Here is a 19,887-nt window from a genome sequence, read left to right as displayed (position 1 = left end):
GCTTTTTTTTTTTTTTTAAGTAAAGTCTATGTTGCCCAGGCAGGTCTTGAACTCCTGAGCTCAAGTTGTCCTCTCAACTTGGCCTCCCAAAGTACTGGAATTTTAGGTATGAACTGTGTCTGGCCGAGAGTAACTTCTTTTTTTAAAAAATTGAGACAGGGTCTCACTCTGTCACCCGGGCTGGAGTGCAGTGATGTGATCACAGCTCACTGCAAACCTGACCTCCCAGGCATGGGTGAGCCTCTCACTTTAGTCTCTCAGGTATCTGGGACTGCAGGAATGTGCTACCATAACCAGCTATTTTTCTTCTGCATTTTTGTAGAGATGGGGTTTCATCATGTTCCTCAGGCTAGTCTTCAACTCCTGAGCTCAACTGATCTGCCCGCTTTGGCTTCCCAAGTGCTGGGATTATAGTTGCAAGCCACTGTGCCTGGCCAAGACTAATTTCGGAATGAGCATGTGGGCCAAACCTTGGAGTTCCCAATCATTACCTGTAGGCATCTAATCTGACTCATATTCAATATAGAAAACTGCAGATTTGTATGAGGCAAACACAACTATTATGCCCTAGTACTTAGAAATGGCTACTAGAGAAACCAACAGACAGAGTGAGGGACAAGGAAGCTGTAAGACTTTTACTATTTTTGGTGCCAGAGAAACAAAGGAATTTTTCAAGTTTGAAAAGTGAAATTAGTAGTTGAGTAATGGCAATAGAGATACTAGGTAGAGTTAGCATTCTAAGTTGAATGGAAGAATGAAAATACAGAAAAATCTCCAAAGAGCCTAGTCTGCCAAAAGGTACTTGATGTTATGAGTGGAACCGTGACCTATTCAAAATTCCTATGTTCCAGCCTTAACATGCAGTACCTCAAAATGCGGCTGTATTTGAAGACAGTGCCCTGAAAGTGGTGATTCAGTTAAAGTGAGGTCATTAGAGTGGGTCCTAATCCAATCTGACTGGTGTCCCTACAAGAGGAAATTTGGACCCAACATCCAAGCGCAGAGGAAAGGTGACGTAAGCATACAACAAGTGGGCAGCTTTATTAGTCTGTTCTCGCATTGCTAATGAAGTACCCAAGACTAGGTCATTTAGAAAAGAAAGGGATTTAACTGACTCACAGTTCCACATGGCTGGGGAGGCCTAACAATCACAGCAGAAGGTGAACAAGGAGCAAAGCCATGTCTTACGTGGTGGCAGGCAAGAGAGAGCTTGCACGGGGGAACTCCCATTTGTAACACCATCAGATCTTGTGACATGTATTCACTATCATGAGAATAGCACAGGAAAGACCCTCCCCCATGATTCAATTACCTCCCATGACAGGTGGGCATTATGGGAGCTACAATTCAAGGTGAGATTTGGATAGGGACACAGCCAAGCCATATCAGCAGCCACCTGCAAGGCAGGGAGAGAGGCTTCAGGAGAAACCCAACCTGACGACACACTGGTCTTGCACTTCCGGCCCCCAGAAACTGTGAGAAAATGAATTTCTGCCGTTTAAGCCACTCAGTCTGTGGTACTTTGTTACGGCAGCCCTAGCAGACATATACACTTGGTATGTATCTTAATACCGGGTAAACAAGCCAAGCTAGTATGTTGATAAGTTGGGCTTTCAATACAGTCCAGGACTATTTTGGAAAATCTTTAATGTATTGAAAGGGGAAGTACTCACCACATCGAAGGCAGTAAACACATGACAGTAGTGGTGGTTGGATTTCAAATCTTTTGTGATATAGGCGAATGTTGAGAGGTCTTCTGGGTCCTGGGCAGCACAGGAGATATTACGAATTTCATGCTCAGCAATTATGTTCTGGAAGAGATGACATAAATGATCATTGCTTTCCTCTGTGAACCAGCATATCTGCTAACAAAGACAAGCAATCTGGGAAGCAGTTGCTTTCCTTCTTTCTAGAGTGTTTTAGACCAGCAACACTCAAAGTGGTCCACTGTATTGTCTGTGGGTAAATGAATGCCAGATCTGGAAGAAATATTTTCATTTAATTAAAAACAACCTATCATAGTCATATCCTGGAGCTGCGGTTCTCACCAGGTGCTGTGCACAGAAGCAGTCTGGGTGGCGGCCACTTTTTTTTTTTTTTTTGAGACAAGAGTCTCACTTTGTTTCCCAGGCTGGAGTGCAGTGGCACAATCTCAGCTCACTGCAGCCTCCCCCTCCCAGGTTCAAGCAAGTCTCCTGCCTCGGCCTCCCAAGTAGCTGGGACTACAGGTGCATGCCACCACACCTGGCTAATATTTGTATTTTTAGTAGAGATGGGGTTTACATTATGTTGGCTAGGCTAATTTTGAACTCCTGACCTCAGGTGATCCGCCTCCCTCGGCCTCCCAAAATGCTGGGATTACAGGCATGAGACACCACATCCGGCCTCCACTCTTGAAAATAACAGTAATTACTAAGCATTTGACCTGTTTCCATTAACACATCCACCTGTAGCTGTGCAGCACTGCTTTCTGCTAATTCAGTATGGAAGGGATCATCTGTAGCTTCCTGTGTGTGAGAAGAGATCTGACTCAACGAGGCTCTTCAAATCCCTTGCCATTGTGCTTGCACATTGTTCTCAGGTCCTGTTCCTCCTCCCTCAGAGCAAGGGCAGGTACTGAAGGAAGCAGGCAGGTGGAAGCCTCAAGGTGCTTTCTCCATGGAAACTAGGGTGCAGGGGGTTGATAAGAGAAACACCACACTGCAAGATTCAGGCCTTGGATACCTTGCTTGATCTGGGCCCTGCGGATATATTAACAACCCTTTCCTAACTACATCCTCTGTGTATAATTAGGAGCTGGTGGTGTTGCTACCATTATTATTTTACAGGTGAAGCAACTGGTACTCAAAGAATTTAAGTGCCTTATGCAGAGCAGGTGCTGGGGTGGGACTGAAATTTGGGGTTGTCTAACTGTGGCTCAGGCTCTTTGAAATGCATTGCAATGCCCTTCATCATCTCTACCTCCCTCTTACTGGCTTAACAAGAATTGCATTTTCTCCTCTCTAGCATCTCTTTGTGCCTTCTTCCCCTGTGGGAGAAAGGTTTAAGTACCATTGTCCTGAAGCACAAAATAACCACGAAGCAGCTTGGCTGCAAACCCTGCTAGAAATTTCTTTTGATATATAGATATGTTTAAAAAGAACAGAAAAAAACTCAATAGTGCAATCATTTATCTTATAATATCCCATTTGTGTTTTTTGCAGTTGTCACAGATCTACAACCCTCAATGCTTTAGTTTCTCTAATTACTTTTTAATTACACTGTCTTAAATAACCTGTTGGCAATATAGTGTTCCGTGTACACCCATCAATGCCTAAAAATGCTTAGAAAACGTCCTTCCCTGCCAGCACCCCCAGCAAGTACTTCATGTCCCTCACTCTACCAAGCTCAGTGGTTTGGAAGCAATTACAGAATTAACTCATAAAAGAAAATTAAATTAAGACATTCTTCACTGTGGCCTTGTGTGTTGACATTACATGCAGTGCTCTGTCAAAAAATAATTCAAATTGCAATTGAAATCCCATAAACAAGTAATGTTATATTGCAAGATAAGTTTCAAACTAGAAGGTCATGATCCTCTTCTGGCATCCAGATAGCATTCCTTCAAGTAGAAAACTGCATTAGGGATGAATGAGTCTTTTTTTTTTTTTAATTGCATTTTAAGTTTTGGGTTACATGTGAAGAACATGCAAGATTGTTGCATAGGTATACATATGGCAGCGTGATTTGCTGCCTTCCTCCCCTTCACCTATATCTGGCATTTCTCCCCATGCTATCTCTCCCCAACTCCCCACCCCCGCTGTCCCTCCCCTATTTCCTCCCAACAGACCCCAGTGTGTGATGCTCCCCTCCCTGTGTCCATGTGTTCTCATTGTTCAACACCCGCCTATGAATGAGAACATGTGGTGTTTGATTTTCTGTTCTTGTGTCAGTTTGCTGAGAATGATGGTTTCCAGGTTCATCCATGTCCCTACAAAGGACACAAACTCATTGTTTTTGATGGCTGCATAATGTTCCATGGTGTATATGTGCCAAATTTTCCCTGTCCAGTCTACATTGATGGGCATTTGGGTTGGTTCCAGGTCTTTGCTATTGTGAACAGTGCTGCAATGAACATTTGTGTGCATGTGTCCTTATAGTTGAACGATTTATAATCCTTTGGATATATATCCAGTAATGGGATTGCTGGGTCAAATGGAATTTCTATTTTTAGGTCCTTGAGGAATCGCCACACTGTCTTCCACAATGGTTGAACTAATTTACACTCCCACCAACAGTGTAAAAGTGTTCCTATTTCTCCACATCCTCTCCAGCATCTGTTGTCTCCAGATTTTTTAATGATCACCATTCTAACTGGCGTGAGATGGTATCTCAATGTGGTTTTGATTTGCATTTCTCTAATGACCAATGATGATGAGCATTTTTTCATACATTTGTTGGCCTCGTGTATGTCTTCTTTTGTAAAGTGTCTGTTCATATCCTTTGCCCACTTTTGAATGGGCTTGTTTTTTTCTTGTAAATCTGTTTTAGTTCTTTGTAAATTCTGGATATCAGCTCTTTGTCAGATGGGTAGACTGCAAAAATTTTTTCCCATTCTTTTGGTTGCCAATTCACTCTAATGACTGTTTCTTTGCCATGCAGAAGCTGTGGAGTTTGATTAGGTTCCATTTGTCTATTTTGGCTTTTGTTGCCAATGCTTTCAATGTTTTGGTCATGAAGTCCTTGCCTACTCCTATGTCCTGAATGGTTTTGCCTAGATTTTCTTCTAGGGTTTTTATGGTATTAGGTCTGATGTTTAAGTCTTTAATCCATCTGGAGTTAATTTTAGTGTAAGGTGTCAGGAAGGGGTCCAGTTTCTGCTTTCTGCACATAGCTAGCCAGTTTTCCCAATACTATTTATTAAACAGGAAATCCTTTCCCCATTGCTTGTTTTTGTCCGGTTTGTCAAAGATTGGATGGTTGTAGATATGCTGTGTTGCCTCCGAGGCCTCTGTTCTGTTCCATTGGTCTATATCTCTGTTTTGGTACCAGTACCATGCTGTTTTGATTACTGCAGCCTTGTAGTATAGTTTGAAGTCTGGTAGTGTGATGCCTCACGCTTTGTTCTTTTTGCTTAGAATTGACTTGGCTATGTGGGCTCTCTTTTGGTTCCATATAAAGTTTAAGGTGTTTTTTTTCCAGTTCTGTGAAGAAGGTCATTGGTAGCTTGATGGGGATAGCATTGAATCTGTCAATTACTTTGGGCAGTATGGCCATTTTCACAATATTGAGTATTCCTAACCATGAACATGGAATGTTTCTCCATTTGTTTGTGTCCTCTCTTATTTCGTTGAGCAATGGCTTGTAGTTCTCCTTGAAGAGGTCCTTTACGTTCCTTGTTAGTTGTATTCCTAGGTATTTTATTCTCTTTGTAGCAATTGTGAATGGCAGTTCGTTCTTGATTTGGCTTTCTTTAAGTCTGTTATTGGTGTATAGGAATGCTTGTGATTTTTGCACATTGATTTTGTATCCTGAGACTTTGCTGAAGTTGCTTATCAGTTTCAGAAGATTTTGGGCTGAGACGATGGGGTCTTCTAGATATATAATCATGTTGTCTGCAAATAGAGACAATTTGACTTCCTCCTTTCTTATTTGAATATCCTTTATTTCTTTTTCTTGCCTGATTGCTCTGGCTATGAATGAGACTTAAAATGAATGTTAAAATGAGATAAAGGTGCAATGTGAGATGGTGTGGGAGCCTCTGCCATCGGCTTGATTGAGGGCAGCCAATATCCTGGAAAGCCTGGGTGGATTTGGTCTTCCCTGTCCAGGAGGCACTGTCAAAGGAAATAATAGATGCTTCAACTTTTGATAAGTTGGCATTTTGTGTTCTTGAGATCTTTTGCAAGATCTCAACATAGATCAACCTCTTGGGAAATGAAAAGTGCTCTGTGATTTTTATTGCACTCAATTCCCTGAATCTTAACCAATTCATGGGATGCTACTCTTGACAATTTCCAATGGTGCATGGCAGCATTGTGGCGTGTGGCAAAATTGCAAAGGAGGGAAAGTATATCTTCAGTGCTCTCTCCTCCTCTGTCCTTGCTGACCCCTGAATTTTCTGGAGCGCTCTTCTTCTCTCTTTTTTTTTTTCTTTTTTTTGAGATAGGGTCTTGCTCTGTTGCCCAGGCTGGAGTGCAGTGGCATGATCTCAGCTCAATGCAACTTCCCAGGCTCAAGCAATCTTCCCACCTTAGCTTCCCAAGGAGCTGGGACTACAGGTTTGCACAACAAGGCTGGTTCATTTTCTGTATTTTGTTTTGGTAGAAACAGAGCTTTACTGTGTTTCCCAGGTTGGTCTCCAACTCTTGGGCTCAAGAAATCCACTTGCTTCAGCCTACCACAGTGCTGGGAATACAGATGTGAGCCACTATGCTCGGCCTAGCCCAGCTCTTTTCTATTCCCCAGGAGCCCAGGACTGTCTGTCTTTTAGCTGCCCAGGGAGGCCTGACCTCTGTGATGCTCCATGTTTCAAAATCAGCCTCGTTCCCTGCCTGTGGAAGCTTTTACTACTCTGTTCCATTGTCTGAGCTAGAAGGAAAGCTCATGCTAGCAAAAAATATTCTATATTCAGGCAGGAATAACTGATCATTGTGGTCATCCTAATTGGCACTTAAAAGATGCTCTTGAATTGGTATTGATAGCCTATAAAGGCAAGTGATTTTGAACAGATCTTTGTGATATATTGTCAGTGCTAGAATGGGGTAAGGACCTGGGTTGTCACTACTGAAATACTGCCATTACTCTGCATCGTCTACCTGTGCAGAAAGGTGAAGCCAGTTCCCTACGTGCAGGAGGAATCCAAGGTCAGCGATTATAGTTGTAGACCGCATGGACACTGGATGGTAGAATTCTGCCTTAAAGAAGAAGCCAAAGAGGAAGACTTCCACCTTCCGTCATGCCATCATGAGTGGTTCTTCCACAGAATGAAAAGTGATGTAATGAAGAGGTACAGGTGATGTGCCTCACTTTAAAACTGGACTTCTCATATGTTGACCAGCCTCCATTTCTAAGCACATTCTAAGAAGACCAGAACTTTGAAAGGCTCCAGAGAAGAACTGTGAAGGGGCTCTTCCGGGCTCTTCCTGCCTCTTCTTGGGGGTAGAAATTCTGGCAGCGTAGCACCCTTCAACAGGGAGAGATGGTTTTGCTTGTCTGTTGTTTTCCATTATGGTGAGAAACAGCTGAAGAGGTGTCTTGCTGGTAGAGGTAGGACAGAATTCTCAGGTCCAGTAATTCATATGGCGGTTCTGAGAAGGGTGTGTGATGATGAGGTGATGCAACCTAGAAATCTGCCTCTCGCCACTGCCTTGGGTGTGGGCCCGCCAGGGAGGACCTTTCTCCTACATCTCCTCATCAGGCCAGGCTTTTCCTGAGTGAGGAGACTGCAGTGTTCGCTCCAGGGTGGGGCTGTCAGTGTAGACCAGGCGTCCTTAAACTACAGCCAGCCCGCGGGCCACATGCAGCCCCCTGAGGCCATTTATCCGGCCCCCCATCGCACTTCAGGAAGGGGCACCTCTTTCATTGGTGGTCAGTGAGAGGAGCACAGTATGTGGCGACCCTCCAACGGTCTGAGGGACAGTGAACTGGCCCCCTGTGTAAAAAGTTTGGGGACGCCTGGTGTAGACTGAGAGCTAACTGGTGATGCCCTCTGGGGCATGAGATGCTGAGAACAGCACATGTGCTTAACATGGTCTTAATTTGTCTCCAAGCTTCTTAGAAGTATTTGCTATAAAAAAACAAAAAATGGGAGGCCCACCCCAGTGGCTCTTGTCTGTAATTCCAGTGCTTTGGGAGGCTGAGGCAGAAGTATTGCTTGAGGCCAGGAGTTTAAGACCAGCCTAGGCAATATAGCAAGATCCCATCTCCACAAAAAAATGAAAATAATTAGCCAGGCGTGGTGGTGCACACCTCTCAGCTGCTCTGGAAGCTGAGGTTGGGGAATCACTTGCGCCCAGGAGTTTGAGGTTACAGTGAGCCGTGATGACACCATTGCATTCCAACCTGTGCAACAGAGGGAGACCCTCTCAAAAACAGTAACAACAACAAACCCAAAACAACAGGCACTTGTTAGGCGAATCTTCCAAAGTATTTTGTGTCCCCAAATCCCCCCCAAATTTTTAAACACTCAGAAAACAAAACAACAATGAAAGCAAAAAACAAACCCTGCACGGCATCATTTTAATTTAGCCAGATGGGAAGACTGAGGAGGGAGTCAGCACAGGAAGGCAAAACGCAACCTGCTCCTCAGCTGAGCACAGAATGCAGAAACGGTGTCTCCTCTCAGAAGACCCCACCCCCGACCTGAAAAAGGGTCTGTTACTAAACAGCTGCAGTCCTCCAGGCTGAATTCCCTGCTAGATCAACCTCTGGGCTATTGATCAACGGAAGGCTGAGGTGATTTATCTAAAACACTTTAGTGCTAAATCTATTGCGAGTTCCACTTTTAATTCAAGATCGCATTCTGCTTCCTCCTTCTTAAATCAGGATTAGTGATTCAATTCATTTCCTAAGTTGCTAGGCAATACATTTATGAGTTTATAACTAGGCCTCTAACCCTTTCCCACGAATCCAGCCAAAGCCATTTATTTATTAGAATCAAAGGAAAGAAATGCTTCACAGAGGGTTCATCTTTCAAAAAGTCTAATGGGGGCTAATAGGAAGAGAAGAGTAATTAACACACAATTAATTATCCGTGGCACTTCAAACTAATTCGTGGAAGGCAGCTGAGGAGTAACAGAAAAGAGCATTAGGTTAGGGAGAGAGAAAGTCAGGTTTTAGTCATTCTTCATGCCCAACAGGCTGTGTGACTGCAAGGCAGCACTGAGCCATGGGACTGAATCCTGCAGGTCTCCAGCTGCTCAGGGAAGATTAAACAGCCTCCTGTCTCTGACCAGGGCAGGAGTAAGAGATGCAAGGTTAGGAGAGCACACTGTTGAAGAATAAAGCACAACGAAAACATAAAATATGAACATGGGCATGGTGGCTCACGCCTGTAATGCCAGCACTTTGGGAGGCCGAGGAGGGCGGATCACCTGAGGTCAAGAGTTTGAGACCAGCCTGGCCAATATGGCAAGATTCTCTCTCTACTAAAAATAGAAAAATTAGCCAGGCATGGTGGCACACACCTGTAATCCCAGCTACTCAGGAGGCTGAGGCACAAGAATTACTTGAATCTGGGAGGTAGAGGTTGCAGTGAGTTGAGATCACGCCACTTTACTCCAGCCTGAGTGACAGAGCGAGACACTGTCTCAAAAAAAAAAAAAAAAAAAAAAAAAAAAAGAATAGTCAGGTGTATCTTTTGGTTGTGCCTTATTCCTGGCTTAGTGGCCTCTAGTACCTGAAATGGTAAGATCTTTAAATATGCTTGTATACTACAAGTCCTCTGCTTCAAATCAAAGCAGCTCACGGATATGACACTGCCCAGTGGGGGAAATCCCTGGTGCAAACAGAAAGCAAGACGCTGGGGTTTAATTAATCTGCTCCTTTTCTGCTGTGCTCTTTGCTCTAGAACAAAGCGGCATACGCAGTTGTCCTCATAAACGCTGCTAGAATCTAGGTATCTGGGCATGGTTCATTTCACACCACAACTTGAGGATGATCCTTCAACTGTGGATCCTCTGTCCCTTCGAAAGCCGGTCCTCCTGCCCTGGCTGATGGTAGTGTTTCTCAGCCTTATCCAGTCCAACTCCACCAACACGGCCTTCCACTATTTCTTTCTTCTATCCTTTTAAACACAATCTCTTTACTTTGACTCCCTGCATGGCAACTGCTAGACTATTGCCCTGAGTCACCCTCTCTCTCCCTACCCACTAGATCAGCTACCTTGCAGGTTCACTGTGATGTGGACCCTGTATAGCCAGTTGAAATTAACATCTTCCAATTCCTGAAAAAGCCAGACATATGTTGTCATACATTCACAGATTGGCTCCACTTGCCACCAACATAGGCATTTGCCTTTGCTCTAGATTCTGAAAATACGTTGAGGACCACACTGCAAGGACTTGAAAAAATATGCTGACCTTCTTTACTTAGCATTTTTATTTACATAGAATTATCTTTTGCATATCTTTCTGTGCTTTTGCTTCCAAGAGTAGTCATCAGTGAGCAGACGTTTATGGATAACTCATCTAATTATTAGCAACTGAAGCAAAAGTATCTCCTCGAGGCAAAGGAGCATCACTGCTGTGTCCCTTGATGTGTCAATAAGCAACATACAATGGAACTGGCAGAGCTCTCTTTCATTCTTCTGATTGTGGAGAGTGGGTTAGAGGGGATGCTATTAATACAGCTGCATCCAGCTATACCCCCAGCACCATGAAGTGACCGCCTAAGGACTGCAAGAACTTCTCGGGGCAAATGCCACTTGTTTAGAAACTGTCAGAATCCAAGTCTGCTATAGTTGTTCATCTAAGAGAGTGTCAAATTCATCCACTGAAAATACACTGCTATTCAAGTTTTTCAAGCATAAATGGGATAGAGGCAGTTGCTCCAAGTTAGAAAAAAAAAAAATCCAGGTGCCGAAGTCTTTCTTAAGATTTAGATATAGCAATAGCAATGATATCTTTGTCATTTCATAAAATGTTCCATAAAGTGTTAGAACTTTTAAAACCAAGTATTAAGGAGAAAGTAATTTTATATACCAGAAACTAAAGATGCTTCCAAGAAATAAAAAAGCAAATCAATTGGTATTGTTCTCGAGTCTCCATAATTATTATCTAACAACGACCATCAACAATATTTTGCACAGTTGAAATCACTATTCTGCTGTTACTATCAGTCAGCAAAATGATGCTGGGTTATACACTTTTTGCCTGGGTTTAAGAACTTTTTCTATAATTGGGAGGTTGTTTTCTCAAGCAGATTTGGGGAACTTGGGTTTATCTAACTACCAAAACAACCACCTCTTTCATTACAGAAAACCAATTCAGATGCTGAGTTTAATACAGACACCAAAGAGCCACCAACTGTGAGACTTCCCCTGGTATCTAAATCTAGTTGCCTTGGCCCTAAGTTATTGTTCCTTAAGTTTACCTGTTTCTGGATTTTCTGTTCCCTTTCTCCAAAATGGAGTGGGTCTAGGTGGGAGGTCTGGGTGAGGGGTTCAGAGAAAAACCAGCATTCACTAACGGTGATCACCTCTTTTATCCTCTTTCCATACTTTATTAGTTGAAAGGTTGCAGGGATAAAATACATGAGCATTTGGGGTTTTATGAGGAGGAGCCAGTCAGCTTTGAATTTACGGAGAGGAACAATGGTCATACCCAAGCTTTCCAGTTCATCAGCACAGGGACACTGTTGTCTTTGTCAAGAAAGGAATGCTTTTTCTGTAAAATGCAATCCTACTGACCACTCTTGACATCACAGCCCACAAACTAGTCCCACTGTGAGGAAGAAGTTATCGTGGAGCCACAGCATGGCCTGGGATGCTTTTCTGATTGTGTCTCTTAAGAAAACAATAGAGCTGAAACTCTCTCCTAACTCAGAGGGTGGGAATTAAATGTAGTTATAAAATTTAAAAGTCAGAAAATTATCAACAGAAAAGTCACATATATATCTCTAGATAAACAGAAAGACAAATGTTCTAGCCCTTTCTCTAGTAACATCTCCTCTGATGGAGGAGTGATGACATTGTTGACTTTTCAACCTACAAGTGATTTTTGTTTTCTGTTTCAATGCTCTCCAGATCCAAAGGGACAAGCTAGATAATAAGTGGCCACAGTCCACTAGAGAAATCATCACAAAAAAGTGAAAGCACAATATTTATAGAAATCCCAGGTCAAGCCCTTCCCCCAAATGGTTCCTTTCTGTATGTATGAATGTGTATGTGTGTGTGTGTGTGTGTGTGTGTGTGTGTGTGTGTGTGTGTACATGAATGTGTATCTATAGGTTTATGTGGGAAGCATGAAGGTTGAGGGAAAAGGATGATTAAAGCATGGAATGCTGGGTATTACAGGAAGCAAAGGATTTTAGATCATATACTCAGGACTGCATTTGGGGTCTAAACCAGTGAGAGGTGAGGTACCTACCTTATTTGTTGCATCAATAAATTTGACTCCTTTATATGAGACAGAGAGGATAATAGTAGGGACCTTCTTCATTTGCTCTGTAGACTTCTGAAAATAAAATTAGAAAGCTGTTAGAGCAGTTTATGTTGTGTGGCAACTGAAGCACATAATTTTTTCTCCTGAAAGATAAATATGAGCTCAAATTAAAAACAAAACACACATACACATCAAATACATGCCACACGCACTTTAATTTTAATGTCTGCCTCTCCTCTCTTGGGCTTAGCTATACCTTAGGCTTATAAAGTTATCCGTCTTGCCCTTGAGGATCTAAAAAGAGCTTGTTCCGCTACTTTGTGTGGATGAAGCACTTCTCCCTGACACTAAAGGGAGAACGAAGAGGTCTGTCTCCTATTGCAGATTCAAGTGACCATTCCTTTCACAAAAGTTAAACCATGTCAGTTTTAACTCTGAGGGTGGATTCAACATTAACAAAATATACATACCCCACTTTTCCTAGTCGCACTCATTCTTTAAGGCACAGAGAATGCTTGGAATATATACTTAAAATAGGGATATAAAATACATCACGATGTATTGTTCTTGAACTGGACCAAATCCATAAATGCTGGTATTATATTTACAGCAGAATCATTTGTGACCACACAGGCTGTAATGATGCTATAGAACAACGAAGCCCTCCAGGAGCAGTCTGGATTTTGAGCCACAGCAAAAATCCTGGACAGCCCAGGTAACCTACTTTATCATTTAGAGCTGCTACCTTCCCTTAGGCTAAGTTCTTAGGATAGATGTTCACACTGGCTGAATGTACTTAGAGTTTGCAGCTTGTACAGTTTTATGCATCTGCAAAAAGTTTCTCTATAATTTAGTATGTGCCTTTTCTGGTTAGCTTTATCATTCATCACCAGTCACCAACAGTCTGTTTACTTCATTCCTATGTATACTACTAGTAATCACACTAAACAGCAAGAAGAACCTACCTGACAGTTAGCCTGGTAGATTTTCCAGTTAAGACAGGTGGGAACATAATGGGAGAGAAAATACATAAAAGGTGAGAGAGAGGAAACGATTTCAATAATTCACCAACAATATAAATTCATTAAAAAATAAAAGACACCACAAAAGAATTGGCTTCACAGTTACACAAAGATGCAGAGCCACTGTTATTTTAGAAACTGCTGCAGGCTTTCACAGGCCCCTTTGTTTCTCATCACTCTGTTCACTGCACTGCACAGTCTTAGCACTGACACAAAAACCTTCTGCTTTGAACTTTCAACAACTAGCCATCTTATGTCTATTAAGGGAATCAGGAAAAAATAGAAACTTCCTTGATTTTTTCATTTATAGTTTCCAATTTTCTAGTTTTAAATTCTGGAATGTGACTAGAATTCAAGAAGGCTTTTAATTGGATAGTGTGAGTGAAACTCATTGAACTCAATGATGAGACTGTGACTGCATCTTTTATTTGAGCTATGAGAGGGGTGTTCCACAGTTTCCTGATTGTGTTGACACATCTTTTTGAGACTTACACCTGTTTCAAAGACAATGGATTACTAAGAGTATTGTTATTTAATATTTGTTGTTTTATACAGTATATGAAAAGGCAGCTCTCTTGAAGTGCTTTTTTAACCAGTTTTAAAATTCCCCAGATGCATCAGTTTTCCTTTGTTATTGCCAAAAAGAGAGATTATGAAAATAAAATATAAGGTTAGTAACTCATTTTAATGCTTCTTCCAACCACTTCTTAAACATGTGCAAGACACATCAAAGGCAGGCTAGAAGAAATCACATGCAATGTGCTGATTTTAAAGCAAAGCCGTGTCTGAACTCTGTAAAGAGAGAGGGCTGGGACAGCCCAGGCGATAGTTTGAATAACTCAATGTGTATGTGAAAAATTTTCTGCAAAGCATCACAGTGGATTTCGGTAAATCACCTCACTTATCTTTTGCCATGAATCCATTCTCCTGGACACATCTATCTGTTTAATGCAAAGCAATGCATAGCTAATATTAACAAGAAAATCTATTTGTTATTTATTCAGCAATTGAGTCGTTACTTTAGGCAGCCCACTGTGCTTGTCACTGGAAAAGCTCAGAGTCTCGTTGAGGGATGTTACACAGACCTCAAACTGTGTGCAAACACCAGTCTGCTCAAAGTACTGTGCTGACAAAGATTCTGAGAGCTGTGTCTGGGCTCAGTGGAAAAGTGGGCTGGGAATGATGTCTGCCATGGGAGAAGAAGAGGAAGAGGCAGCCCAGGGGCCGCACAAGGACCTGCCTGCTAGGTCTGGTAGGAAGAACAGCTACAATTACCATGCTGACAAATGTGACAGAAGCAATATGAACAACATGCCTCCAGGATAGTGAACAGAATCAGCCTTACTCTGTAGGACAGAGTGGGGCCAGTCTTCACTCATTCATTCAAAAGACACTGACTGCCTGCTAGGGGTGACTGAGCTGACTCTTAACAGATGAATAAGCATTTTCTAAGTGGCAAAGAGGCCAAAAGCGGCTGTTTTAGCTGCAGAACTAATACATGCACAGAGGCCTAGAAATGCGAATGTGGTAGGTTTGGTGGAGATGAGAATGGTAGAGTAGGATTGGAAGGTTATGGCTTACTCTGCCAAGTTGGGGTCGACTGGAAGCTTTTCACTAGAGAGTAACACAATCAGAGCTGTGGTGCAGAAAGATTGTTCTGGTGGTTGTTTATGAAGGAGGGACTGGAAGAGCTTGAGGCTGGATGTAGGGAGGCAGGAAGCTATTGTGCAAATCCAAAGGAGAGAGAGACCCTAAGCACCTGAGTTGAAGCAGAGGCACTGGAGAACAGGAGGAGGAGCCACAGTGTCGACGAGGAAGAATTGAGAGGGTCTGTTGACAGATCTGCCATGGAAGATGGATGGGAGACTCACAGATGAATGGGAGGATCCCATAGAGAAGAAGCCACTAAGATAAGAAGCACTGGAGGGGAAAGTGTTTTTGCATAAGCATAATGGAAATGCTTTCGGACATGCTCAATTTGATAAGCAGGTGGAGATGTCCAGTAGGGAATTAGAAATAAGAATCAGATCTGGAAATCCACCTACATACATTGGTGACCAAGGAGATGTGAGCTGACAAGGTGGTTTAAGGAGTGAACAAGAAGAAGGCGAAAGACACACCACAGGGGAAGATGCAATCCCAAGAGGTGGGGCAGAAACGAGAGTCAATGAAGGAACTGGAATTGAAGTTGGAATATGCCCACAACCCATTATCACAGAAGACAAGGAGAGGTCTTAGAACAGGCGTCCCCAAACTATGGCCTGCGGGCCACATGCGGCCCCCTGAGGCCATTTATCCGGCCCCCCGTCGCACTTCAGGAAGGGGCACCTCTTTCATTGGTGGTCAGTGAGAGGAGCACAGTATGTGGTGGCCCTCCAACGGTCTGAGGGACAGTGAACTGGCCCCCTGTGTAAAAAGTTTGGGGACGCCTGTCTTAGAAGGTAGGAGCAGTGTCCGATGCAATGAGGACTAACAAGGCCTACAACAGTGTGCCTACCACAATGGCTGGCACACACAGGAGCTGCTGCTTTCATTGGGCTTACTGTTTGGAATTCCTGGTTTTCGCAACAAGAAAAAATTGCTGCTGATTTAAGAGTGGCTTCAGGAGAATGGTGGCAGCAGCTGGAGAGGAGAACACAGTGAGCTGTGCAATGGATGCCAGTGAAAGGAAGCAGAGAGCTGGAACAATGGGCAGGTCAGGACACAAGCTCTTGAGCTGACATGAAGGCATCTGTGGTGGCTCCTGTCATGGTACAAAGACTCCACATCAGATGCTCAGCTAAGTTGACCAAGAAAAGAAAAGACAAAGGATAGTCATTTCTTTTTCATCCATGGGTCCCAAGAATCTCTGCTCTCCTAACTGAAGGCAGCACTGTGGTGTCAGGGCTGCAGGCTGTGCACAGGCCTCTCTGAATGGCAGTGTTGGGGGTGGCTACGCTTTCCAATCTGGAGCCCAAAGTGCACTGCTCTCTCCACTGAGTCGCTTGAGAAGAAGCTGATGGATCCTGACCAGCCACAGAGTTCAAGGGTGGTGGGAAGTCTTCCAGGCAGAGGCCCTCCTTGAAGATATTTATACTCCCTACAAGAGATAAGAATCCATCCTCTTTTAAAGGGGGTTTCTCATGGTGTACTTTGACAGAGCTTCCAAAGAGGTTATTTCACACATAATTTTAGCTAAAGATGGAAATGCATAAAAAGAAGGCAAAGAGGCCAGGCGTTGTGGCTCACGCCTATAATCCCAGCACTTTAAGAGGCTGAGGTGAGCAGATCACCTGATATCAGGAGTTCAAGACCAGCCTGGCTAACATGGTGAAACCATGTCTCTATTAAAAATACAAAAATTAGCTGGGCATGGTGGTGGGTGCCTGTAATCCCAGCTATTCAGGAGGCTGAGGCAGGAGAATCACTCGAATCCAGGAGGCAGAGGTTACCGTGAGCCAAGACTGCATCACTGCACTCCAGCCTGAGTGACAGACTGGGACTCCATCTAAAAAAAAAAAAAAAAAAAAAAAAGAAAAGAAAAAGAAAAGAAAAAAGGCAAAGATATCGAGTCTTTGGAGAGTCTAATAAGTACCCACTTCATTTCATGAAGGCTGTTTTACAGGCATCAAAATGTGAGAACAGGGCTTCCTTCAGTCCAATCACAGGCAAAGTCTGTCCTTCCTCATTTTCTCTTCAGTGTTGTGATCACCATTCTTTTCTCCTTCTCAGGGGCAAAGGTGCCTACTCTGAACATCAAGTTACTGAGCATGTGCTCTCAGGCAACATTGGTTTCTATGACCTATCTGCATGCTCTGCTGGATGCCTGTATAATTAATACTCCCATATGTTTCTGTTAAAAATTCAAGCTTTATTGATTTGTATAAACAGAACTCTCTACTTCAGGCCCATCTCCCCAGTGAAAGATGCTCAGGGCGAACCTTATGTTATCATTCTTTTTTTTCTAGTTGCTTTTCCCTATGTCATGCTCTTTGTGGCATTTCTGAGGTTTCTCAACGTTTTCAAATGTACTCTCCTTCAGAGCCAGCTTTACAGAAGAGACTAGTTTGTAATGAAGACTTCTGAGTACCTAAGCAGCTAATTACTCCTGGGTAAGACCCCAAATGATCTTAATTTTTATAGCATTTTGCTTTCCTGCAAAAAGCATTATAGTGATAGTTAAATGTATTTTGTTCACAACTTCCCAAATTAAGTTGATCATTCTTTTATTATTCCAAGAGAAATAATATTTAGTTACATAGAGATGTTAACATTTCAGAAACTTAAAATAAAATGCAACATTTGAATCCTAAATTCAAAGGCACTCTTCTCTTTAAACACTTGAGTTTATATTGTCTATAACCATTAAACAGAAACAGGTATCAGAATTTCCTATCTGGAGGTGGCCACCTGAAATACCATTCTTAGTAAGTCACTGATTGCTTTTAGAGCATTTTTAAAAAGAAGAGATTCTGAAATCACCAAGAGAAAGAAATAACCATCTTTTTTCTTCTCCTTTTTAATTTTAAATTATGAACGGCTTGGCATCAGGTCAGAAATCATCATTGGTGCCTTAAAGCATGTTCTGAAAATAAGTAGGTTTTCCTTTTTGAATGCAGAAGCAATAGTGTGAAGCTTTCCTTTTCAGAGTGCATGAACTCTAATCTCAGAGCATGACTTTTCCGAGCGCGAATGAAAGCAGAGGAGTTTATGACGGGGAGCACTTCAGTTGTGAGCTGCAATGTTCATTGAATCTGGGGTGATGTTAATGTTCTGAGTAAAAACCATTAGTGCTCCACAACCAGCACAGACAGGGAAAACAGTGAGGCTAAACGTGGGGAGGATGCCACCAATCCTTCATTCTTACAATACCCTGATGGCTCCTAGTGTATCTGAAGCACAGGCTGGGGAAGGGATTTCTGGATGGTCTATTGCCATCCAACTTACAGTGTATTTTTAACTTATGCATAGCTATCCTGAGAACGCTTTCTAGCTAGATATTCAGTCCTGCGTCATAACTATTAATTTTGCCATATAATATCTTCCTTAGTTAGAGCCAAAGCTTAATTATTATATTCCATTTCAGCAAGTAAATTAAAATAGGATCAAGCAATTACATTTGGTAGCCCTAAGTGACTTTCAAATGATTAAAAAACACATACAAAATATGCATTATTGTAGTAATTCTGTAGGCAGTGAAACTAGCTAGGTTGTGGGATCGGAAATGAACTCTCACTCTTTGAAAGTGGGCTTAAAGGCCACTTTCTGGGGAAAGGCTCCTGTGGCCTCCCAGGCTGACAGGATGGTTTTCCTCTTGTTCCCCTCTCTGCCACTCTTCCAGTGCACTGCCCTGGGTCTCAGGGTGGTCTGCTTGCTTCCCTATGGGGAGTTCCTTGAGGACTGCCCACACCTTTCTTGATTCGTCTTCCCAGTAATGACTAGCACGTAGTCTTACATTGAGCCCTATGAAGTTGCCATTTTTTAAGTTAAGAATGGCTAAGTACGCCAGGCGCGGTGGCTCAAGCCTGTAATCCCAGCACTTTGGGAGGCCGAGGCGGGTGGATCACGAGGTCAAGAGATCGAGACCATCCTGGTCAACAAGGTGAAACCCCGTCTCTACTAAAAATACAAAAAATTAGCTGGGCATGGTGACGTGTGCCTATAATCCCAGCTACTCGGGAGGCTGAGGCAGGAGAATTGCCTGAACCCAGGAGGCGGAGGTTGCGGTGAGCCGAGATCGCGCCATTGCACTCCAGCCTGGGTAACAAGAGCGAAACTCCGTCTCGGGAAAAAAAAAAAAAAAAAAAAAAAAAGAATGGCTAAGTACCAGCAATTTCATAGGATTCTCATAGTTGCTGAAATCCATGACGGTTAAAGGAACGGGCCAGTGAATTAACGTATACAAAGAACCACAGCGCCAGCCTCTCAACATGCTGAGAGCTCAGCAAGCTTTTCAGAGAGCTCTGGTACCCAGAGCCAGCATGGAAGCCTTGCAAAGCTTGCAGGAGGACCACAAACGTGATTAGAGGGTTATCAAGACATTCCTACGAGGTGGGCAGATCACCTGATGTCAGGAGTTCGAGACAAGCCTGACCAACATGGTGAAACCCCCATCTCAAGAAAAAGGAAGAAAACAAACCAACAAAAAAGATCCTGAGCGTTTTCAGTCTCAAGGAGGCAAGGCTTAGGTCTTTGTTTCTGCGGCAGAAAACAGGCTCAAATTACAAGCATTAAGAAGAAAAGGCCTCTTACTGAGGGCAGCTGGGAAGTTTTCTCCTCTAGACCTCTTTAAAAATAGTTTGGTTTCTCATCTGTCATTATGAGGCTAAATGACCTCACAAGGACTTTTTGGTCATAGGAGCTCTGGCACAAGAGCTGGGGGAACACAGAACCTAAGACCAGGTGACAAGAACGGACAGTGGGCAAGCAGCCATTGAAACCACACCCCCCACATGTGACGAGGCTGTTGTACTGCCTCTGTAACTCACATGCTCTGGGGCCCAAGTCTGGCACAGCACAAAGCAGTCCGCTCCGTTTCTACATGCTGCTGATGCTGCATGTCTGGGACCACACTTTGAGAACTACCGCTCTAAAAATGCGGTCAATCAGTTTGATTGAAAGTTACTGTCAGAACCATTCTCTGTTGCTATGCATGTACATTCGCTGTACTGCATCCTACATTTAATTCAGAACGAAGCTAGTTTATCAAAACACACTGTTCTCCACTTGACAAGTGATTTCAAAAAATCCTTAGTTAGCATTTAGCTACAGCTCTTGGTGTTGAGAGCAATTAACAAGAATTA

General features: G+C 43.0%; 1 protein-coding gene across 37 annotated transcripts in view; it reads right to left on the bottom strand.

Annotated features, from left to right (window-relative positions):
* ANKS1B (ankyrin repeat and sterile alpha motif domain containing 1B) overlaps positions 1–19,887 on the bottom strand; it is a 1,271,383-nt gene that overhangs the window by 39,098 nt on the left and 1,212,398 nt on the right. For all 37 annotated transcript variants that reach the window (XM_039471669.2, XM_074402368.1, XM_074402366.1 and 34 more), the window contains 3 exons: positions 13,049–13,060; positions 12,069–12,155; positions 1,674–1,811 (listed from right to left, as the gene is read on the bottom strand). In XM_039471669.2, the coding sequence (XP_039327603.2) occupies positions 1,674–1,811; positions 12,069–12,155; positions 13,049–13,060 (237 nt within the window). The remainder of the gene's footprint in view (positions 1–1,673; positions 1,812–12,068; positions 12,156–13,048; positions 13,061–19,887) is intronic.

This window comes from Saimiri boliviensis, chromosome 7, assembly GCF_048565385.1.
Source record: "Saimiri boliviensis isolate mSaiBol1 chromosome 7, mSaiBol1.pri, whole genome shotgun sequence".
NCBI lineage: Eukaryota > Metazoa > Chordata > Mammalia > Primates > Cebidae > Saimiri > Saimiri boliviensis.
This window is presented reverse-complemented; position numbering and strand designations above follow the sequence as displayed.